The sequence below is a fragment of the Corticium candelabrum genome, chromosome 1 (genome assembly GCF_963422355.1).
Source record: "Corticium candelabrum chromosome 1, ooCorCand1.1, whole genome shotgun sequence".
Taxonomy (NCBI): domain Eukaryota; kingdom Metazoa; phylum Porifera; class Homoscleromorpha; order Homosclerophorida; family Plakinidae; genus Corticium; species Corticium candelabrum.
Window position 1 is genome coordinate 908,249 of NC_085085.1, and position 24,773 is coordinate 933,021.

The 24,773-nt window shown below is 41.3% G+C and overlaps 3 protein-coding genes across 7 annotated transcripts; 1 reads left to right on the forward strand and 2 right to left on the reverse strand.

Moving 5' to 3' along the window:
- Positions 1-464: 464 nt before the first annotated feature.
- On the reverse strand, positions 465-11,393 carry LOC134184887 (DNA polymerase nu-like). 4 transcript variants are annotated; one of them, XM_062652663.1, is made up of 24 exons: positions 11,211-11,393; positions 11,054-11,150; positions 9,294-9,531; positions 8,133-8,300; positions 6,089-6,124; positions 5,922-6,019; positions 5,640-5,746; positions 5,312-5,517; positions 4,941-5,001; positions 4,816-4,880; positions 4,721-4,756; positions 3,845-3,892; positions 3,689-3,784; positions 3,190-3,246; positions 3,077-3,130; positions 2,612-2,677; positions 2,373-2,478; positions 2,198-2,315; positions 1,842-1,996; positions 1,644-1,703; positions 1,463-1,573; positions 1,184-1,323; positions 1,066-1,127; positions 465-752 (listed from the first exon to the last, which is right to left on the reverse strand). In XM_062652663.1, the coding sequence occupies exons 1-23, from the start codon at positions 11,350-11,352 to the stop codon at positions 1,074-1,076; spliced, it is 2,319 nt and encodes a 772-aa protein (XP_062508647.1). In that variant the 5' UTR covers positions 11,353-11,393; the 3' UTR covers positions 465-752; positions 1,066-1,073. The 4 variants fall into 4 exon arrangements, with proteins under 4 accessions (XP_062508647.1, XP_062508640.1, XP_062508656.1 ...); XM_062652656.1 differs by having other exon boundaries at positions 1,180-1,323; XM_062652672.1 differs by lacking the exons at positions 11,054-11,150; positions 11,211-11,393 and adding an exon at positions 10,810-10,922 and having other exon boundaries at positions 1,180-1,323.
- Positions 11,394-11,877: 484 nt separating this feature from the next.
- Positions 11,878-16,716, forward strand: LOC134186580 (uncharacterized). 2 transcript variants are annotated; one of them, XM_062654571.1, is made up of 10 exons: positions 11,878-12,424; positions 12,869-13,038; positions 13,249-13,771; positions 13,941-14,001; positions 14,089-14,248; positions 14,309-14,458; positions 14,675-14,793; positions 14,857-15,015; positions 15,308-15,423; positions 16,608-16,716. In XM_062654571.1, the coding sequence occupies exons 1-10, from the start codon at positions 11,897-11,899 to the stop codon at positions 16,665-16,667; spliced, it is 2,046 nt and encodes a 681-aa protein (XP_062510555.1). In that variant the 5' UTR covers positions 11,878-11,896; the 3' UTR covers positions 16,668-16,716. The 2 variants fall into 2 exon arrangements, 1 of the variants encoding a protein (XP_062510555.1); XR_009970971.1 differs by lacking the exons at positions 14,675-14,793; positions 14,857-15,015.
- Positions 16,501-24,689, reverse strand: LOC134186589 (rhotekin-2-like). Its single transcript, XM_062654585.1, has 9 exons — positions 24,570-24,689; positions 24,270-24,475; positions 23,869-23,918; positions 23,746-23,808; positions 22,638-22,761; positions 22,331-22,483; positions 19,068-19,311; positions 17,855-17,983; positions 16,501-17,630 (listed from the first exon to the last, which is right to left on the reverse strand). The coding sequence occupies exons 1-9, from the start codon at positions 24,681-24,683 to the stop codon at positions 16,863-16,865; spliced, it is 1,851 nt and encodes a 616-aa protein (XP_062510569.1). The 5' UTR covers positions 24,684-24,689; the 3' UTR covers positions 16,501-16,862.
- Positions 24,690-24,773: the final 84 nt, after the last annotated feature.

The window sequence follows — 24,773 nt, forward strand, 5'->3', positions numbered from 1 at the left end:
TCTGACCATAGGCCTAAAAGAAGAAAACTGTGCGGGAATAAAGTCGGGCGATTCTAGGGAACATCATGCACTACTAGTGCGGATCTAGTTAGTTTGTGCAATAACAAGTCCAGTCGTACAGAAGAAAGCCCAACTCCATTAATTTAATTGTGCGATGTGCTGCGATCGCACAAAATCGCACGAATTTTCTTCTTGCATGCAGGGTATGTAGCTATGCATATGCACGTACGCGCAGCTGAATTCGTGGCTCATGTGCTGTCGTATATGATGAAGGTAGGATACGTTTTCGCAATGTAAAACAACACGTTTGTCGTTATAAAGCCAGTCTTAAGTTAGTACCAACTTTCCTATCGCGGTAGCTTCTGTAGAAAGCGGCGTGACTCCACCTTTTACCCAGAGCCGTATTTAGAGCCACTCTGAATTTGCCTAGCCTCGCAAATATTAGAAGCGGCAATATTAGGGGCTGTGCAAGAGACTATATTTAAACGTGACTTCGCTGTTACTATGTGTCCATAGGTCCGAAATTTGAGAAAGTCCTGTCATGAGATTGAAAACATGCAGCATGCAACACTAATTAGACACTTAGACGTGCACTATGTACCAACTGCAAACCTCAGTGAAAGTATGAGATACCATGGCAAACTCAACTGCAGTATCTCATAGCAACAAGTCAACCAGATCACTCAGCATTCCGCCACACCAGAAAGATCATGCCATTTTTTCCCATACTTCAGTGTTACACCAAGCGGTACCTAGAGAACCAGAAAGAAATGAGTATCTCAAGCAGAGTAGGTAAGATTAATTATAACGGTCAGTCTGACGTCTTTGTAAACTACTCCCTTGCTCATTTCTGTCCATACGTTGCACATGAACAGTTACTCAAAGCAATTTGACTGTGAAGTTGTCCACGTTACAATTATTGATAAATTGTCATCAAACCAAAATGTAAATTTAATAAGGCAAGTAGAGTATTTACCAGTGTTCATGCTAATATTTACAAGAATTTGATGCGTCAATACTGTCAGTCATTACTTGCAAAGATTCCAGAATAAAATAGCTGCGTACCTTCAATTTTACCATATTGCCACACAAACCATCAGCTGACTCCATAACACTCCGAACCATGTCTATAAACCAGATCGTTTATTGATTGCAAAGTGAAATGTTGTTCATCACAACCAGCTGCTTGTGTCAGCTCTTCGTCTTTCACTTCAAAAAGCAACTCGTCGTGAATCTGAATGAGAAGCCTCCCATCAATTCCCACCTTCGTGAAATTGTGGACAGTCTGAATCATAGCTGCTTTACAAAGGTCGGCCGCTGAACCTGCAAAATCAGAAAAGTAACAATACTGTATGTAACACATAAAGTTTGATAAACGTGTATGTTTGTATTTGTGTGTGTGTGTGTGTGTGTGTGTGTGTGTGTGTGTGTGTGTGTGTGTGTGTGTACAAGTGTCGTCCACCTTGCACAACAAAGTTCACTGCTTGTCTTGCAGCTTGATTCCTCAGACTAAAATTATCAGAGTTGATAAGTGGAATCAACCTGCGACGTCTAAAGATGGTAGACACAAAACCTGAAAGACAACACCATGATTCATGACATACAAATACAAACACGTAATTGCTATTTACAGCAAACATTACCATTCGCTTTACAACCATTGATGCATTGCTGACTAAACTTCTGAACTCCTGGAAATTTACCTAAAAATGCATTATATGACATTGTGCAGTGTGTGTGTGTGTGTGTGTGTGTGTGTGTGTGTGTGTGTGTGTGTGTGTGTGTGTGTGTGTGTGTGTGTGTGTGTGTGTGTAGTTTAACTACAAGATTTAAGTTCTAACTTAGAAAGCTGGTGATAACATGCTTAGCCTCGTCAAGGGAGACACCCAGAATGTCAGACAGCTTGTCCTGTCCTACTCCATAAACGACAGCATACACAACACGCTTGGCCTTGTGTCTGTCAGCAGAGTCAATACCATCTAAAGATTTAGTCAACCTAAAGATAAAATGCAAGCTTCAAGTACAATAAATAAGTTAGCGTCTCGTTATTGTACATTTGGCTATGACTCACTTGTCTGCTTGTCTGTCTGTCTGTCTGTCCGTCTATCTGCTTGTCTGCCTATCTGTCTGTTTGTCTGTCTGCCTATCTGTCTGTATGTCTGTCTATTTGTTGTTTTGGCTCTGTTAACCAACCAACCATTGAGACGCCAGTCTTGTAAAAACATCATGCGTTGTTTCCTCTGTATTGATCACGTGCAACAAGTTAGAATCTTCTGAGAAATGAGCCAACAGACGAAGTTCAATAGACTGAAAGTCTTCAGACACACCAACAACAATGAGTAAAACAAATTTGACGTACACATGTGTCAGACCTGCTGCAAGGAACGAATAACCGAGTCTGGCTTCAAACGGCTGCCGAGGAAACACGAAATCTCCATTTTTGACCTCAACTGGCAAACGAGGAATTGTCTGAATATTCTGAGAAGTCAACAATCGTAATCAGTACGAACACAAATCCAGACAACAAGTGAACAACAAAACGACTCGGAGCATATTAGACATGCATACATGCACACAAAAATGTTCAATGACTTCATAGTGGTACACTTACTGGATTAGCTGATGACAGTCGTCCAGTTGCAGCAGCTGTCTGTTGCCAGTGTGTGTGCAGCACCCCCTACAGTCAGTGCAATACAAGGTACGTTGCAATTACAGACAATTGATCAAACAAGAAGTAGAATACATGTACTAATAATGTAGATAGATAATGCATCAAACAGATTGTAAAGTGTCTAACACCAAACAGATTGCAAAGTGTCTGAAACGTTTCAGTGTAACTCACTGTAAACAATTACAAAGCATGTGATGTCCGTACTTATTGAAACCAAGTACATAGTCATGTCAAGCATTGAACGAAACAATCAGTTTGGTTAACACTGGACGACTTCAGGTTCAAGATAAAATTTGTGATTTAGTGTACAACACGCATACACACACACACACACACACACACACACACACACACACACACACACACACACACACACACACACACACACACACACTGTACACCTACCTTAGTGATATAAGGCAGTAGTCCGTCAAAATATGTCGACTTCACCTTCACAAGCTGCACAGCAACAAACGCATTGGTGTTGTTGTATGACAACTGAACAAGTAAGTTGTTACATGTCGATACTGTAAGATGAGTCCCGGCAGAGGATGGAACTCTCTCAACTGATTCAGCTATAGACAAATATATCACGTGTGTATACAAATACAAATGTGTGTGTGTGTGTGTGTGTGTGTGTGTGTGTGTGTGTGTGTGTGTGTGTGTGTGTGTGTGTGTGTGTGTGTGTGTGTGTATCAAATGGACAAACTGGTAAACAAAGACAAGCAGAAACCAACAAAATGACACAGCTAGATAAATAAACTGGTAAACAAATAAATAAATAAAAAGACACACAGACAAACACAATAGCCAATACAAGCATTGCTTCACTAACTAAAATTTTTAATGAGCTGATAAACGAATGGCCATAGACACACACACACACACACACACACACACACACACACACACACACACACACACACACACACACACACACACACACACACACACTAGTACACAGCATTTCCTCTATACATCTACTGCTGTTTGTCTGTTATGTACATCGTTTATTACCACTGCTTCTGATGTTGATTTCTCCTGATTCGTGATCGTCTTGACAACATTTCTTCCTGAAAGTTTTTCGTCCAATTTCAGCTCATCAAATAACAACTGTAACACAGCAGTTCAATTGATGATGTGAATGCATCATTGTGTAATGATGTCTGGCACCTCTCGCAGTTGTTTAGGACTGTTGAGCAACATCGGACGGCCAACAACCTAACAGATACTGTTACTATATGTAATAAACAACTACACTGAAGTAAAGAACTAACTATTGAGTACAAAAACTACTAGAGCGTATAGAAAATCAGACAATCACCAACAAAGCTAGCTGAGTGGACAGACAAACAGACAGACAGACAGACAGACTACAGACAGACAGACAGACAGACAGACAGACAGACAGACAAACAGACAGACAGATGCAGACAGCCAGCCAGCCAGCCAGACATACAGACAAGACACACAGATAGACACATGCAGACACAGATAGACAAACACAGACAGACAGACAGACAGACAGACACATGCAGACAGACACATGCAGACAGCCAGCCAGCCAGCCAGACAAGACACACAGATAGACACATGCAGACACAAACAGACAAGACAGACAGACAGATGCAGACAGACACATGCAGACAGACACATGCAGACAGCCAGCCAGCCAGCCAAACAGACAGACAGACACACGCAGACAGACAGACTGTTCTCTTTTAAGTGTTACCTGTTGTTTGTTTTTAAAATCTAGTCCTAGTAAACTCTCGCAGTTACAGAACTTTATATAGTTACCTTGCTAGCATTGTATTATAGATGTATGTTTGAAATAAATGTTATTTGACAGACAGACAGACAGACACACACCACATCAAATTGCTGACTAGCTCTCACATAAACACATAAATAAACAAAGCGTAACAAACATACGAGAAACAACATTTACTTCAAAGCCACTACAATAAAATCACTGAAAATTTATCCTGCATTTATATTTCAACAATTTACAAGCACAAGTTTGACAAAAATCTCTCGCAATTTGCTTACTTCATGAGCCCTTCTCTCAATTTCACTAATTTCCATCTGCAATTCATTGCCTTTAATCAACAGTCTTGCAGATTATCATGACACACCAATTGTACCTTTAGTTTATCACATAGAATAGTCATTTCATCCATATCGACATGAACACCATCTACTTCCATCACTTCCACAAACAGACGTGTAAGATACTGTTGCATATCAATGCATCAATGGAGTACCTCACCGGCAAGAATCGGACACAGCCTCATCTCTAGGTCATGAAACAGAGGCCACAGACCACAAGACTATACAAAATAATACAACAGTCAACAGTATTGCAAATGTACATGACCACCACAATGAGTTACTTAGTACACATGCACGCACACACACACACACACACACACACACACACACACACACACACACACACACACACGTGCACACACACACACACAATGCATGCACACATGCAAGCACACACACACACACACACACATGCACGTACACACACATGCACGTGCACGTACACACACACACACACACACACACACACACACACACACACACACACACACACACACACACACTAGTCTTGTGTTGAGTTGCACTGACCTCCAGTTTCCTGTACAAGATGAACATGAGTGGACCGAGTAGAGAAATATCAGAACAAAACTGAGATGAAGTGTGAGGTCCTCTTGTTGTCACAAGTTTCAAGTTGGTAAATGATGAAATTGTTTTCTTGAATGACTGTGGCGGATGGTCAGAATCCAACAACCAACCGGCCACACCCGGATCAAACAGAAGCCAATCTGAGCAAACTGTGGACAAAAATTGTGTCCTATGGTCATGTTATGTGTATGTGTTTCTACCAACCACATGCACACACACACACACACACACACACACACACACACACACACACACACACACTGATCCTAACCTTCTGTTGATGTATAACCATAATGAGCCACTAAAGCATGCATCATCTCCTGACTGTCATAGCACACCTTCCGAGTGGGCGACCTCATCAGCTCTTGCAAAGTCTGCCTGAAACAAGCCACTCATACTAAAAACAATCAAACATCTTGACACTCATGCAAGCACTCAATCTCAAAGTTGCATGCACGTTAGCACTAAAGGCTATGTTACTCATTTACACCATGATGTGTCAAGCTTGTCAATAATAGATGTGTAAAGATGCATTCGTTTCATTAGCACTCACTTTGACCATTCGTAGAAAGGGTTCTGTTTCGAGTTCATTGGTATAAGGTAATACTGTCTCAGGGAGTTGTGGCAGATGCTAAGTCCCACACCTGTCACCTGCAATGTCAACCAGTTGCATGATAAGTTAAATTGATTAGGTAAATGCAAATGGCATCAAGTACATACTTCTACAGTTTCAGACTTGGTGTCAGATGCAGTACACTGCAAGATAAATCATAAGCATGGCATCAAACAAAAGGACAAGTTCGTGGGTGCAGGACAGTTAGTCACCGAAATAGAGTCGCAGGACATCTAGTCGCGGAAATTTAGTCGTAGTCGCCAGCACACTTAGTCGCCAGCATACTTATACCCCGTTTACACTGGCAGTTGAGAACGGTTCTCAAGTTCTAGAATAGTTCCCAGTAGCAGTGTAAACGCTCTGTTCCCGTGGCGTTCTGTTCCAGAACAGAACCTGAAACAGAAACTAAAGAAGAGTGGTTCCAGAACCATTCCAGAATAGTTCCAGGTACAGTGTAAACTCTCCCGCACCCCAGAACAGTACCGACGCAAGCGCAATTCTTCTTGTAGTTTCCCGGATATCGCTATGGCGGCGTGGAGTGATGATGAGACGATGAAACTCATCGAATTGTGGGGAGAGGACTCAATACAGTGGCTCTTTGAGTGTAGCCATAGAAACAAAGCTGTATACAAAAAAATTGCTAGGGACATGGAGGCTGCTGGCTACACTCGAAGCCAGAAACAAATTTCTTCCAAGCTGAAGAAATTAAAGTATGAATATCGTAGAATAAAGGATGATCACAACCAGGAAATAGTTGAAAAGCAGTGACTCGAGACATAGTAGCGCACGTTACGTCTTTCTCTCCTAAAGGTCTGGGAGTTCGAGGACATCGAGGCGTCAGAACAGCTAAGCTATATGCAGTGTAAATGGGCACCAGAACAGCTCCCAAAACAATTCTCAGAACTGTTCCAAGGAACTGTTCCCAGTGTAAACAAGGTATTAGTCTCCAGCACACTTAGTCGCCAGGTAATTGAAAACTTGACTATGATGTCCGACCTCTGCCACAATCTGGTTTGTAGCGAGTATCGTGTGAAGACAACCCTTGCACCTGTCCTGTCTTTGCTTGTTCTGCTGCGTTCGCATCTCCAGAATTTCATACTGCTGTAAGACGAGAACTTGTTGCAAATCATACACAAAAGTGCACAACTTCGTGCCATCTTTAGAGTTTACCACGGTTTGCCATTATCACAAATACACCATAGAAATGACACAACCAACAGCAACAGAGGCATATATACACTCCTTGTGTAATTGATGCCTTTCTAGTGATGTTCTTTGACATGATATTATTAATATGTGTAAGGGTTGACAGGTATCTATTTGATGATGACACAATTTGACAAGTGTGTGTCTTAATTACCTACTTTTTGACACTTGTATGTCTTTGTGTGTTAGACAATTGAATCCGTTGCAAGTACTGTAAATGTAAGCACCTGGCGACTAATGGTACAGTGACCAAGTGTACTGGCGGCCAAATGTACTAAATTTCCGCAACTAAATGAGTGACCTAGATCCTAAGTTTGTATTATCCCAAGTTTGTATTGAACACATAGTTAATTAACTGATGAACTGAAACAAGTTGACTAATAAGCAAGATAAAGAGATAGACAGACAAACAGATGGACCGACAGATGGACAAACAGACAGGTTGTTTTATTGTCTCTCAAACTGTAAATGTAACAATCACAACACAGACAGACAGACAGACAGACAGACAGACAGACAGACAAATAGACAGACAGACAGACAAACAGACAGATAGACAGACAGACACACAGACAGATGAACAAACAGATGGACAAACAGATGAACAGACAGATGAACAAACAGATGGACAGACAGATAGACAGATGGACAGACAGACAGACAGACAGACAGATAGACAAACAGACAGACAGACAGATGGACAGACAGAGACAAATGAGATAGACAGACAGACAGACAGACAGACAAACAGACAGATGGAGAGAGAGACAGACAGATAGACAGACATTGACAGACAGATGGACAAACAGCTGGACAAACAGATAGAAAGATAGATAGACAGACAGACAGACAAACAGACAGATGGACAGACAGACAAACAGACAGACAAAAACAAGACAAAACATAAAAACCTTACAACTACATACATAAGCATAAAATACTCACTATTCGATCCCTGGCATCTCTCAGTTGAGTCGAGTTGTTGCCAAACAAGAGAGCAAGCAACACTTCATCGGTTGAATTCAACTGACACTCGATGTCATTCAACTGACTCTTTGTAAAACAGCTGAGATCACGAAGAACAAGTGACTCATCGCAGTCTTCTGAAATAAGCTACACAAGAAAAGAAACCATTGACTATTTAATTAACAATACATTTAGTAGCCAAACGTCTAGCTACAGAAAACCTGATTCTATTGACTTGTCTGACATACTTATGTACTGTGTATTTGTCCAGCTTTCTGTAACTATAGTACACAATAGATGTGTCCAAAGTGCAATGTGTTCTCAGAGAGAGAAGTTGCAAAACAAGTTTGAAATTAGCCAATCAATGACGAACTATAGAAAAACTGTTGCACACGACACAAACAGACAGACAAACAAACAAACAAACAAACAGACAAATAAACAGACAAACAAACAGACGAATAACAGACAACAAACTAATAGACAGACAAACAAACAAATAAATATACAAACAAACAAAACAAACAAACAAACAAACAAACAGCAAATAAACAAACAAATAGACAAACAACAAACAGATAAACAACAAACAGATAAACAACGAACAGATAAACAACAAACAGATAAAGAACAAACAGATAAACAACAAACAGATAAACAACAAACAGATAAATGACAAACAGATAAACAACAAACAGATAAACAACAAACATAAACAACAAACAGATAAACAACAAATATAAACAACAAACAGACAAACAAAAACAGACAAACAAACAGACCAACAAACAAACAAACAGACAAACAAACAGACAATAAAAACACAAAACAGATACGAATTGTTTAACAACAAGAGAATAACAAAGCAATCAACAAATGCCCAAACAAACAAACAAAAATCAACTAGACAGACAGACAGGCAGGCAGACAACAGACAAGCAAATACTGTGTTACACAAACAGACAAACCAGCAAGCAAACAGACAAACGAACAAACAGTAAACAGACTGATGGAAAAGAGAGAGAAAGGAGGCAAACAAACTGTCAAACCAGACAGACAAATAGACTTAGTCACTAAGAGACAGACACTCCTGTGCAACAACATGTTACACGATATTGACACAGTAAACTGTAAAAGTACCTTCAATGTTCTATCCTGTCCAGCAAACAATTTGGTTTGGGTCTTCTTTGCTTTCTCCTTTTCTTGACTGGTCAAACTAACTGACGACTTCATCTGTTTGCTGGGAATGTCGAGATTTTCCTCACTTTTCCGTTTCATCTGTGGTGACATCAAGCGTTCATGAATACATAACTCAACTCGACTGATTGCTGACAAAACTGGCAATGTTGCAACAGGATGCTCATTTCCAACAGCAATACTAGAGAAAATAGTGATCATATACAGAAACAAATAAAAACAAGGAAACCGAGCAACTACACGCTACATACAAACATGGGCATAATTATGGAGCCACCCCATATCAGCCGAGGCATGGAAATCAACAGAATATTGCAGATTTATCTATATACCTGCTGACCCGCTGATTCTACATCAAATCATGCTATTTGGGTATTTATATTATGTTTTGATTCTTTGACAACCCGTAGCAACAAAAGATTACAGAATGACCAGACTAACCACCGCCACCATACATTACCATGTCTAAACCGTTCATGTTGTGACGTCACAAGAGCAGATAAGAGTAGATTCACAATATGCAAGTAAACTGAAATGTATAGTCTCCTCTGACATAAACAAAGTCATTTTATTGTTTAGAATCTTTTTGAAAAACGACTTTCATTATTAACTTTCAAGTTGATTGAACTGACAGCAAGAAGCAGTCATGTAGGTCACGCATGATCACCTCCAATCTCGGACATGTGGATGGCACAATCAGAGTCATTACCTCACCATTATGACTTGTTTTGATTTACTAAAAAAGTGCAGCTGTTGTTACTGTAGATGCATGTACTTGCAGTGTCTGAGAAAGTCCAATAATTTTGTAATCTAAATCATATGCTCAGGGTGGCTCCATAATTATGCCTGTGTCTGTATAAGTTCAATCTTACTGTAGGCACTTCTCTCCCACTAAAAGCCACATGCACGCACGCATGCACGCACGCACGCATGCACGCACGCACGCACGCACGCGCACGCACGCGCGCGCACACACACACACACACACACACACACACACACCTTGAACCTTGAGCCGCCCATAGTAAAAGAAAGTATGATAGCAGGGCCCTTGGATTGTGCTCCTGGGCAACTGGCAAATTACTAGGACAAAACCGCTTGTGTCTTGTGAGGTCACCATGTCATCTAAATGATCTTCTACATTCACATAAGAAACTTTCTCCTTGGAATCGTACATTCACTGCACATCTGATTTTCCCACGATTTGTGACTACCTTCTCAACACCCCTTTGACAAAGACTGAACCACCCATTGCGGTCTTGGCATCTCTGGTACCAGATGTTTTTGGTATCTACTAATTGCAGATCTTGACTAACTAGATCCCTCCATCTCTTTCTTGTTCCATGGCAAGGTCTTGTCTTCCTCAATTCCCCAAACATCAGTTTCTTTGGAAGTCGTTCCTCATTCATTCTACCCACATGACCTACCCACATGACCCAGAACAATGTAATTTGCCAACCTCTTGTGCAGAAATGAATAACTTCCTTCCTTGGATTGCAAAACCAAGAGAAGTGAAACCACTGCCAGTATCTGGACTACTCACGATAACTGTCATCGGGTGTCAGGTTTAGCCGCGCGGCGCGCGCGCGCACACACACACACACACACACACACACACACACAGAGAGAGTCTATGAGCAGCGCTGTTGCCAAATACCCTTACAATTGAATTGTAATACCAAACAATTACTGTAGACACAAACCTTTCTTCAGGCAACAAAATATCTCTGCTACCCCCACTACCAACGTCATTACGCGGCTTCTGTCCGCCCACGCTTGCTGTCTGAAGTTCTCCACACGCTTCAAAGACAACAGAGTCAAAAAATGGCGCAAAATATCTCGCATTTCATTCATCCAAACCTCGCTGATTCACTTTTCTCTCACTGTTCGGATATTTCACGTATCCAAACTTTCTCAGCAATTCCGTCCTCACCTTGTGATAGTCTGACTCGCTGAGGCATTTCGGACGAGGCCGCGATTCGTTGCAAATTCGCTTCGACATTTTGTTTCTTCCGCTGAGATTTCTGTCATCTTTGAATGACAGAGAGTGAAAGTCATAGCAACCAGCAACGAGAGCGCGGGAAAATGGCTTGCGCGAGGCACTGAATTCCGAGGTCAATACCCACGTGTCTGTAATTTGTGTCGGACACGTGTTTGAAATCTGACAATTTTTAACGCGCGCTAGCAATTATTATCAAAATTGAGCGTTTTGATATACAGCATAACATAGTAAATTAACCAATTTTTATATTTTATTAAAATTTTATAAAGTAGTAAATGACTACAAGAACATGTCAATACGTGTTTGAAAATATTTTGACAATTTTTAACGCGCGCTAGCAACTACTATCAAAATCGAGCGTTTTGATATACAGCCTAACATAATAAATTAACCAATTTTTATTATTATTAAAATTTTACAAAGTACTAAATGACTATACAGAACATGTCAATACGTGTTTAAAATGTTTTGACAATTTTAACGCGCGCTAGCAGCTACTATCAAAATTAAACAATTTGCTAGAGAGTCGATCTAACAACTTAAAATGAGCGATACTATAAGTTCTAACCGCCATCTCTACAAGTGTCCTCGCTGCAGCACCGACAGCGACCGCAGGTTTGCAAACATCGACGCTCTCGCGTCGCATTTGAAGGAAGAACACGATCAGCAGACCTCATCTCAACCAACGTCACCTACGGCTGCATTACTCTCTACCGTCCCACTCTCTCCACACCAATCACCCACCGATCGCTCAAACGGAAAGCTTGACATCGAATGGGCGTGGCCAAGCGAGGGGCTCAACCGGAAAGCCAACGATCTGGAGCGACTGCTGAGCGAAATGAGCAAACATGCGGCTTTTCTCGACAGGAGAGCTGAAGACGAGGTGACAGCCGTTGGCAGGTTGACCGACGAGTTGACGAAGGTGAGAAAACGCAATTGGTTGTTGACGGAGACTTTGCGTCAGGCGCAGAATGAGGTGAGACAGCTGCGACGGGCTCTCACGGAGAGAGAGATAGACGCCGTGGTGAAAGAGCAGTGTGAAAAAATGGTGCAGCAGATTGCTGAGCTTAAGGTACACGTAGAATAATTTAAAAATTAATTAAATAATTATTAAGTTAATATTTAATAAATTATTTAATACTTTTGTTTAAATTAATTAGAATATATTTAGTAATTAATATAAAATATTAATTGTTATATATTTTATGTATTTTATAAAGAGCAGTGTGAAAAAATGGTGCAGCAGATTGCTGAGCTTAAGATACGTAGAATAATTTAATAATTAATTAAATAATTATTAAGTTAATATTTATTAATTTATTTAATATTTTTAAATTAAATTGAAATATATAACAATTAATATAAAATATTAATTGTTATATATTTTATGTATTTTATTGAATGTGATTTGAGTTTCAAACCAAATTTAATTTTACATATATTTTTGAAATAATTGATATAAAATCTAAATTTTTTAAAAATATTACATTTTGATGCTAATATGTTCCACTCTAAGACTGACGTGGAGAGTAAACGTGGTGCTCTGTCTCGAGCTGATTGGTCTGCACAGAGGATGAGAGAAGAAAAGGAGCAATTGGAGGATCAAATAAAGGGGTTGGTGGCACAGGTCCAGTTTTATTTCGAGCAAGCGGAGTCGTTTCAGATGCAACTGGAGCAGAGAGAAAAGTGCTGAGCTCTGATTGTGTTAATAGTTGCTGTTTGTCTGTCTGCTTGTGTGTGTGTGTGTGTGTGTGTGTGTGTGTGTGTGTGTGTGTGTGTGTGTGTGTGTGTGTTGGTGTGTCTGTCTGTTGCTTGTTTTCTGTCTATTTCTTTGCACGCTGTATGTATTTTTATGTAGAAACAACAGATTCAAATCTTTACACATTGCTTGGGTAGGTCTGCTGAGCAGTTGCGAGATTTCTTATTGCAACAATCACATCGTCAACTTGCAGCTCGAAAAAACGTGAATCAATACATTGGCAACCTGGAAGCACAACTAAAAAATGCCAAACAAAATGGTTTTCTCACTGACCAGCAAACTCAACAGCAACGAAGCAACCCCTTTTTATCAGACAGATTTGAAGATCCCAGAGTCATTCAATTTAATGCAACGGAAAGCACATACTTTGATCAACATCTTCACCAAGTAACCGATGACGAGTTTACCACAGAAACATCAAGTGTTATTCATGATGATTACGAGGAGAGAGAAGTATTGCTACCATCTGTTATACGGAAGCAACAGACGGTGAAGATCTGGGATGATGATACATCGTCGGTGTTGCTTCTTGTTTTTTGGTATCTTGATGTTCAGGATCTTATTCGAGTGAGTGGAGTCTGTCGGCAGTGGAGAGATGTCAGCAGGCATCCAAGTTTATGGAGACATGTTAGTCTTGATGAGGATTCAGTGCATTCAAAAGTACGTTTTATGAGTTAAAGTACACCACTATGCTAGCATATCTGATACTCAACACATTGAATGTATAAAAATGATTGACATCTACAAGCACGTACAGACACATAGATAGATGGACAGACAACAAACATGATACAGAGTAACTGTGTTATGAGGCTGGATTTTTTGGCAGGTTTTATGTCAATTATCGACATTCTGTTCAGAGACTCAGTCACTACATCTACACAACTTAGGTTTGCAATCCAAACAAGTGTGTGTGTGTGTGTGTGTGTGTGTGTGTGTGTGTGTGTGTGTGTGTTCTGTACATTCTATATGTCCAGGCTACCTTCTAGAACCAGCACAAGCTGGTGAGGATGTCAGATCTTATCGTCAACGCATCAATGGGTCCTACGAAGAGGGACTACAAAAGTTTCTAATTTCATGCTCAAAACATATCAGAAAGATTAGCATCACTGACTGCAACATTGTCTTTACTCACAGGTAAGTCAGTCAGTCAGCCATCTTTCATACTTGTTCTGATTTCTTTGACAATGTGTGTAGGTCTTTGTGGGTTATCAGTTCTCATTGCCCAAACCTCACAGATCTGGAGTATGTAAGTGAATTCTTTCCGGCTACAGCAGAGAGTTTGTGGAGTCTTGCACAAGGGTGTCCTTATATAAAGGCTCTAAGAGTGCCACCAATATGTCTGAGGTATGACATACAAACAGACACACAAATAGACAGACAGACAGACAAACAGACGTTCCGACAAACTGTTCATGTGATGTAGAACGATGGAATAACACAGACAGACAGACAAACAAAGAATGCAAAGACAGATGGACAGTAACACGCAATTAGCAGTAATTAGATCAAAATAAATTCGTAGCAACACAGACACAATTAACAATTTGCTGCAATGTTTAGTGAAACAGAAGCAAAATTCACTGACAAATGTCTTGCGGTGATCAGTCAGAGTTGGTCTCAACTGAGAGAAATTGGCATAGGAGGACCATCTCTCACTCTCACAGGACTACAGAAATTCTGTACAGCACACAACTCTCTTCGTTCACTGATAAATGTGTGCCAATCTATTAAATGTTGATTAGTTTCTGGCTGCCCCAGACTACAGCAAATAGAATTAAACCGGATGTGCGCTTGGACAGAGTCGGTTGTGGCTACGTTGTGTAAAGCTGGTCTCAAGGGTCTCGAGAGGCTGGACATTGCATACACTCGTATAGAACCAGACGCTCTGAAATATCTACTCGGTAATACACTGTAAATCAGATTTCCTTCAAATTGCGTGTTTTTCAAGCCATGAGATTTTCCATGTTTATTGCTACTCATAGCAAAATAAAAAATAAAACAAAATTTCAAAAATTAAAAATTAAAATTAAAATGGCCTAAAACGTTTGCCGTTTTACTTTCATTCAGCTTGATATTTCCTAGTTTCTGTCTAGTTTGGATCTATAGATAGAATCTGAGGAAACAAAACTGATGGTTTAGACTAATGGCTGCATTAGAGATTCTCATGTTGAAGTGGCTTTTGTATGTCTGTAGGTGCTTGCCCTCGTCTGCAGCACATATCTCTAAATGTTGGCATATCTGACTACTTCAAGGATGTCAAGAATAGAACAAATATCGGGCAGTTCAAGGAACATATGGATCAACTGAGAGTAAGAATGTTAACAAGATTTTGCCTCACTGTTATGTCTGAGTCACAAATGCTTGTGCTGCATACATTATGAGTAATTAATAAATTTTAAGACTAACTCAGGGTTCTAGCCAGGCATGCTAAGGCGTAGCAGCCAGCTACGCATTCAACATACTGGCTACGCATGTAGTAGGTACATGCACACATGTACTCCCTCTCCAGAAGTTCATTACTTGTCGAAGTGTTTATCAACAGAGTGATAAATTATGAGGGAGAAGGTGGAGACTTGTAATTGGATTTGTTGCCTAGTAATAGTAATGTAATCCATACCCTACTATCAGTCTGCCTCAGTGTGATTGGTAGAGGCTACTCCCCCAAACAAGCGTGAATTTTTATTTCAAAAATTTGCACAGACAACTCGTACATGCCACGCCCATGTACCAGACTCGCGTGTCATGCCCATACCGCTACACCATCCAAAAATTCTGGCTAGAACCCTGTTACAGTGTAACTGCTAATGAAATGTTTCATACAGTAAATCAATTAATAGCAATTTTATTATCAAACATTAAAAGCTATTAGTAAAAGTACAACATCTATGGTATGCAGTGTGTACATGTATGAAATTTACGTTTGTTGCAACAAGAGCATGTTACACTGAGACTAATCGCATTTAGACTTTTAGAAACTGTCTACACAATCACTAGTGATAATTGTTAGTCTAACATCTGGTCAGGAGCAATATAAAATCATAACAAATTAATTAATTAATTAGTAATAATGATTAATAGCAAATATTACTACCAAGCATTTTAGACGTCACTGCTTGCTTGAACAAGTCTTAATTAATATTAAAATGTATTGATTTAGCCCAAGCCATTTGCTCTGGTAAGAGTTGAATCGATTACCATCACGACAGTCAACTAACCTTTAAATGACTGACTCTCACCCCATGGTTTCTCAATGGCATACGTGGCTATAACCCAAAAGGGGGACCTGATTAAAGCCATGCAGCCAACAACTGATTACACTGTTGAGCTGTGTACAGAGTTTATGCTGATCAAGCTAGCAGTTTTGCGTGTGTCACACACACGCACACATGCACACACACACACAGAGCCTTTTCTAAAGATAGACAAACGTAAATTTTTGTGTCACACCTTGGCATACCGACTGTACAGTACTCTTGAGTAATCTGTGTTTTAGGTCTTAGCCTGTGAAGGTCCAATGGCTGGAATACTTCATCTGAGAGACGACTTGGGATAGTGTCTCTGACATCAATGTATGAATCACCTACCATAAACTATGGAACTACATTTCTATGGCTGCAGTCTGCAGACTGTCTTAGCGAAAAGAATTAAGTACCTAGGAAATCTCTATCATTAACTCAACGTTTCTAGACAACAGTTTCTCTTCATTTCAATAATTTCTGACTGTTTCCAATATTTCGCTTGCCTGTTGTCACATCGCTGTGTAGAGATGTGTTGGCGTCTCTTGTGTCTTGCCCTTGTAGGGAAGTTGATCTGCTGGCTTGTCTGGAGCTCGATGTTTCTTCGCCGACTGAGGAGTCGCAGGCGACTGAGCTGTTGCAGGTGTGGACCCGTTACCCACAGGAGCATTGTTAATAAGGGATGACAACTTAGGTTTCGGACTAGTAGTCGGAGGTGCAGGAGCACGACGTTTCTTCTGATCAATCGGTAAAGTAAGTGGAGCCATTTCAACGTAGCAGTGATTTGTGTGGTTGGTGTTCTCTTTCTCAGCTCTCTGTTCACTGTCAATAACTTTGTTGCTACTTCCTTTGTTGTCAATCAAGAGATTGATGTCATTGTTTGCGTGCTGCCCTGCTTGCTTCTCTTCGTACGCAATTCGTCTCCCTTTCTTCTCCCGAGGTGGAACGAGAGGACTCGCCGTTGACGTTCTCTCTATGATGTTGGTGTGTACTGTGGGTGCAGGAGAGATCAAGACACGACCAAGTTGTCCCGGCGAATACTGCCCTCGATTTTGACTGTGTTGCCATGGCTCAAGGGCTGACTGGGGAGTCACCTTGTTGCTCCATTGCTTCCACGTCTTCTGGTCTACGAGACACTGGACTATCGCCTTATGCCACAGCGATTTCTCTTCTTTCGATTCGAACGAAATAAAGTGCTCTTCGCCAGACCGCGTTCCTTTCAATAGCAACGTGTTGGGTCGACGCATGGTGAGTCGAGGGGCATTAATGACCTCCATGTCCTGACACAAAGAGATCAACCATTACGGTACCTGAAAATCATTCGCATGTTGCCTGTGTGCATGCATGAAGTTGTTAAGGCAGATTGACTGTCTGTCTGGTGTGTCCCAACAATCCATGTCAATCACATACTTCTACAAAGTCTCCTGTGACTAAAGCTTTAATGTTCAATTAATTAATTAAAAAATAAACTAAAGCTTCAGCAAACGCTTGCAGATCATTTTACCTCTGATATTGCGATGGAGTAGATGGCTGTTTTCTTTCCAATGTCTTCTGGAGACACCCAACATCTGACGTAGTTCTGTCTCATAACACACCAGTAACGAGTCCAAGCGGGCAGCTCCCCAACCATTCTCTAATAACAACAATTAGGTTTTAAGTGTCAGTGATAACAAACAGTAAATTGACAGAAAAGAAAGACAGATAGTCTGACAGAAAGACAGACAGATCCCGGATGTTGGATGAGTTGCATTTTTTGATAAGTGTAGTGAAGACTCTAACAAAACAGAAGGAGGAGAGACGGTTCAAGTTGACGTGTGCAGCTACCGTCCCAGTGACATTGTTGCCCGTTCGGGGATCCCACCTGTTGCTGTTAGGTTCTATGCATTTGTTTGTTTATTGTTTCTCTTGGCTACACGTCTGCACCGGCTATGGATTGTCATTCATCGTGTCATTGCTTCTATTGTTTGATGTCCAATGTTCTCATTCACTCATCTATCGTCTCAGTCTTCTCACCCTTTGTCACTGCTCTCTGGAGTTGTTGTCGTGACTAATCCTGCTCATTGAGCTTCTACGTGCTCGCTCCGGTTTGTCAGTCATCGCGCTGTTTTTTTGTTTGTTGCTGAAGTTCCCGTCCACTCGCCCTCCGTCGCTGCTTTCTAGAGTTGCTGTCACAGCCAAACCTGCTCATGGAGCTTCTACACGCTATCTCTGGATTGTTCGTCATGATGTTGTCATTTCTATCGTATGCTGTTCAATATTCTCGTCAACCCATCAACCCACCTTTCCTTACCACTTCCTGGAGTACTGTCGCAGTCAAGCCAACTAAATCTAGATGGTGACATCTATGTCCTTTTATCTTTTGCGTGTTGTAATTTCATTCCTTTTAGATGGACATTTAGCTTAGACGTTGTTACCTATAGTGTTCTTGTAAAATTTTGCTTTATGTGCTCAGTAGTGTAATAAGACAGACAGACAGAGAGACAAACAAACAGACAGACAAACAGACATACAGATGACAAACAAACAAATAAACATAAAAGTAAACAAACAAACAAATAATAAATAAATAACAAAACAAATAAACATACAGACAAATAAATTAACAAAACCAACAGGCAGACAAACAAGACCAATAAACAGTTAGACAGACATACAATCTTTACTTGTCCAACTTTCATGTTGTACAGACAGAAATCGACACACAAACGTCTCAATACCTGAACATTCGTAAATCCCGTAATTCTTGTTCCTGTGGCGGAGTCCGGCTGAATTCTCAACAGGCAACAGAACTGTCCCCAGAGCGAAAGCTGATTGGTTATTGGAATGTACGAGCTGTTACACGATGCACTCGGACTAGCACCGACAGGACCAGCTTTGATCGTGTGAGTTTGAGGAGAGTTGCTTGCATCCCTCAAGCACAAGTGAGAGTGGCCAACAATAGTGTACTTAGGATGGCTGTGCCTATGAGAAACAGCCGCTCACAATCAACAAAATGTCACAACTGCAACTGGTGCATGACGCTATAAAAACCAAATTGGTCTGTCTGTCTATTTGTCTGTCTGTCTGTAGAACCTGCATTTTATGCTTGGATACAGTATGCTATGTAGCCTCGGTATTCCAGACTGCTTTCTGCACGTGATGGGAGGAGAGAGTGAAAGGAGAGAAGAAAGCAGTCTTTAGTCTGGGGACAGCTCTATTGTAGTGTCTTCGGAAATAGGCAGTGTTCATCTTAATCGATAATACCCGCGTTCATTAGGAACAGTAACAAGCACCAGGTGGTTTGTGGGATATTGCCAGAAGCTGTTTGCCACCAGCCGACTACAAACGAACGGGAGAACTTAGAAAACGAGTGACTTTAGTAAATCTGATGGGAGAAGGCAAAGACGTTGCGACCCCGTACTAAAATCGCTTAGCAAGCAGTTAAAGAAAAAGTAGGCAAAGTAGTCACAACAGCTGCTGCAATGGCTATATTGTCAGGTAACGTCTAACAAGCATTTGATGATTTACAATCACTGAATGTCATCAGGAGCAAAACAAGTCGCGCATCACATTTGTGTTAGCTGCACCCCACTGTTACAGTCGTCTGAGAATCGCTTAGAGGTAATTTCAAAGTACTCATTGACGTCAGCGATTGTCTACAGTGTTGATTTGCCATTTTGAGTGATGGTTTTGATTGGAGCAGATGTTTTTGAACTTGAGCAGTTACACCTTTTCCGAAGTCACTTACAATAGAGATGTCTCCAGACTGCTTTCTTCTCTCCTCCCACTCTCCCCTTCCATCATGTGCAGAAAGCAGTCTGGAATACCGAGGCTATATGCTATGCTGCACTGCTTGCTGGCATGTACAGTTATAAAATGATTGGAAATGCTTGCTAAGTCAGCATTGATTGATTCCAATGCCACTAAAGTGAAAGTGAAGTCTTACAATGTGGTACTTACTTCACTAAGTGTCACCCCACATCATAGCCTTGGCACCCCACGTGACTAAATAAATACTACTTACATCACAAACTCAATTAGCTTATATCTATCTATGTGTGACTCAGCAGATTGTGTATCACACCAAGCCTCCAAACAGCCCATGGTGATTCTCCATGGTAAGTGATTCACCAAGTTCACGCTCTCCAAATTCTCAAGACGACTTCAGCATGTGGAAAGGTGAGTGTATTCTTATGTTATCTAGTGTCCTACTCGTATAGACTGGCAAGCCTGCCAAGTTACAGCGATCCAGACTTCGCGTGTAGTTCACTCGTTGTTTATGGGGACAAAGATGTCTTTCCCCTTAGGATGGCCCTGGAGACTTTACCCTCCCGAAAGTCACCATAATTGAAAACACGAAGAGCAGACTACAATTCCACGTCCATGTCTCTCGTTGCCATTGCACGCCCTACTGGCCTTTACAATAGAGTCTGCGCACTAAAAAGAGCCGTGCGACGAAACAACGAGTGAACTACACGCAAAGTACGGATTGCTATAACTAGACTTGGCAGGTTCGCCAGTTTATACATAAGAATACATTCACATTTCCACATGCTGAAGTCGTCTTGAGAATTTGGAGAGCGTGAATTTGGTGAATCACTGTGGAGGATCATCATGTGCTGTTTGGAGGCTTGGCATGATACACAATCTGCTGAGTCACACATTTGATAGATATACCGTACTGACGCGATTAATACCCCAGGCCTCGAGTAAAGTCCCATCCCCACCTTTGGTTCAGGTCCTAAGATTTTCACACCTTTTTGTTGTTTAATTGGTGCTAATTGGTGCTTTCTATATACAATAGCTTCTTTAATTGCCTACAAATTTGGCAACGTGTTCTAGGCAGCTATGCCCAAGAGATATCGTGGCTTCACTGTTGAATACAAGATCAGCGTTGTTGAATGGCATCCAGGCAATGGCTTAGTGGTGTCAAAAACCGCCAACCAATTTAGCATTGACAGGAAATGTGTGTGGACTGGAATGCAAAGTACGAGGAGCTAAAGCGACACGAAGCAACTCCAAAAGGAAAGAAAGCAAGATGCACGACGAACGTGAACCATTAAGTGTCCAGCTTGATGACCGGGTGTATGACTTTTGCAAGAGAGGCGAAACTCTGGTCTGGCAGATGTCGCACTGATAGGTGAAGCAAAAGAGAGTTGCAGCAGGACTAAACATTGTAGGATTTAAAGCAAGCAATGGATGGCTTGTCAGGTGGAAGCAACGCTTTAACGTAGGACTACGGCACAAAACGAATGAGTCTCAAGCCCTTCCGGAGCATTATCAAGGAGCATTATCAAGACGGCCTTCTCGGATTTCGCTGACAAATTATCCGGTTGCGTGAGACACATGACAGGTGATTAATTACTTGTCAATTGATTAAGTTAATTACTTCTGCCAATTAACACCTCCAGATGTCAGGTTTTGAGTAAAGTCCCATCCTCTAGTTTACCTTTGATGCTAGCCAACCATGGGGGTGGGGTATTAATCGCATCAGTACGGTAAGCTAATTGAGTTTGTGACATAAGCAGTATTTAGTCACGTCACGGGAGGCTGAAAGTGTCATACAGGAACCGGGACACTGCCAGGCTCACGTGAGTCTGGGGATGAGGCTATGTAGTTACTACATACATGCCTGTCTGCATAAATCATGTGACCGACTACGGTCTGACATTCGCTACTGATTCTGCTTGAAATGATTTAATTATGCCAGAATGATGAATTTCTTAGTGACTTTCTAACATTATGCTTGCTGAATATGCAAGTACAATAGCATTGACGTGTTAGTGTTTGAATATCGTCTAATGTGTTTTGTTTTCACAGCACTACTGTATACTGTACTGTAATAGCAGACACCAGGATCGATACACATTGGAGTAAGAAAAAATCAACTGCCAGTGACTCTGTCTGTCTGTCTGTCGTCTGTCTGTCTGTCCAACACTTTTGGATTTATAGTATCTATTTATCTACCTACATTATTGATATGCAATAAACAGTTACTGACCCATATGATGATGAAGTCGTGTCATCCTTGTCTTTCTTGTTGAACGCACTGACAGTCTTGCGAAGCATTCTGTGTGCGATATGATGCTCGTAGTCCTGATTCATAGCGCAGTAAAGCTCAATATGAAGCTTGAAATCTTCCTCAACATCGTGACTAAGAGCAGCAAGTTACATCACACATGCACACGTACACACACACACACACACACACACACACACACACACACACACAATTTGTAAATCACAAGAGTTGACGACAGGCATGAGTTCCACAACTCACATGCCAAAGAAATAGACATTTTACTTACAAAGTAACGGAGTCTGGAAAAACGATGTCTGTCGTGTTCCTGGTGACATCTATAATTCCCTCGGTCTCGTGGATCTGACCATCCAACTTGAACAAACAAAACACACTGCAGTAGGCGGGTGGATCTAAACCACATAACAAACTATCAGAACGACTATCCACAATCGACCAAAATTGTCACATAAGCATGTATTTGAAATGATTGACACAGCAACAATCAGTGACTTGTATGTCAATATGCACATGAAGTAGAGTTAACACTAAAGTTTCAAATTTTGCATGATCAACACCCACACAGAGCTTTTGTGTAACTCAACAAAACAGTCAACATGAATCATTCCACAATGATCTATCAGTATGCTTCATATCATTTAGATATCTACCAGTACAATCCAGTGGCACATGCAGTCTCAAGATACATGGTGGTTACTGGTGTCACTCTAGTTACATATTATAGTCCAACATTACTGTCATAGAAGCCACCCATGCACATTTTTTGACAGACTCTGATTTAATTAACATTTACACTGTAACCCCATTTTGCAAAAATATAATTTGGAAAAACCAGATGTCTACTAAATTTAGTTCACCGTCCACATAAATTAGGCATTTTTAACTTAGCAACTACCAAAGTAAACACTCTACTCTAGTGACTTCAGATTTATGACTCAGCACTGTTACTATAGCATGTACAAAAGTTGTCAAAACAATACAAATAGCAACTGAACACCTGTTGGTGCAGCTGTGTTACCTATTGCTATAGAACATTTTGATTCTAATGTGATTGTTGGTTCTTAGCAGTAGCCAACGAGAGAAGTGGTTCAGGCTTTTATATTTATTCTGCTACCCTTACAAACTTGCAAAGTAATAGTACAGGAAAAATTGTCATTATATTAATGGATCTTTCATCATGCATTTTAGACATCGACAGATGAGGGTTTAGAAATTGTTTACAACACAATACTGAATTAGTGGCAGGGATAAGATGGTAGTTACTATTAGTCAGCTTGGTTGCTGCCTAAATTAGCATTGATTGGATCCAATCAACCAATGACAATACTGCAGAGTGTAGCAACAAGCAACAGAAGATGAATCGAGGCGGCACCGACCATTTTTGTGGCTGCCTTTCATCTGCTCCTTGACGTCCTTCACTTCCAGAGGAATCCGAATGTCTAGAGCAAGAATTCACTCACAACCTTACTTTAGATCGAACCGTTCACAACGGCTGTTACCTGAAATGGTCACCTTCGCTTTGCAAGGAACGGGTCGTGCAGATTTGTCACTAAATTCAAACAAACCGACGTTACTAACCGTTGTCGAGCCAGACGACGGCGGTAGTGTTGCGTTTCATTCATCATTTCACTTATCGCTACTTTCATTGATTGTTTCTCTCATTTACAAGCATGCCGCTCATTCAACGTTCAGTCATCAACCGAACACGCAAGTCGTTCATAGCACGCACGCCGCTCATTCAACGCTCAGTCATCAAACCGAACATGCACGCCCCTCATTGCCCGCATCCCGCTCATTCAACGTTCAGTCATCAACCGAACATGCACATCCATCACTGCACGCATCCCGCTCATTCAAACGCCCGTTTCATCATCAATCGAACATCCAAACTCATTCTCACCGCGCGGGCGCCTCTTCACTCATCGAATCCCTCCTCGTCTTCTGCAGCCGGCTCATAAGCGCCAACAACCTAGCATTCGAAGTCATCAGACTCTTTGCCGCCTCCATGCTCTGTCTCTTGCTCGTCGCCGCCTGTATGAGTTTCAGCGCGCCATCGCGTATCTTGCTCTCATGCTCAATCAACGACTCGACTTCCATCTCGGCAGCCTAACAACAAATAGCGCACTGTAACGCCTGTCCGGCACACACTGACGCAAGCGATTGTGAAGAGGGATTCGCTAGAGGCGGAACCCAAACTCACCGATTTGTCTGCGCTGGCTCTTGATTTCCACCGTTTGCTGACGTTGGCGTCGTTACTGAGACAGCCAGACAGACTCCCCGGCGGCGTATTTCTCCTCTTTCGTACACTCGACATACTCGTCCTGAATGCCCGCGTTTGAATCGAACGCTGCGTTGTGATTGGTCGGCGGGCGATTGTAATCTAATTAGGAGTCGAGTTGCTCAC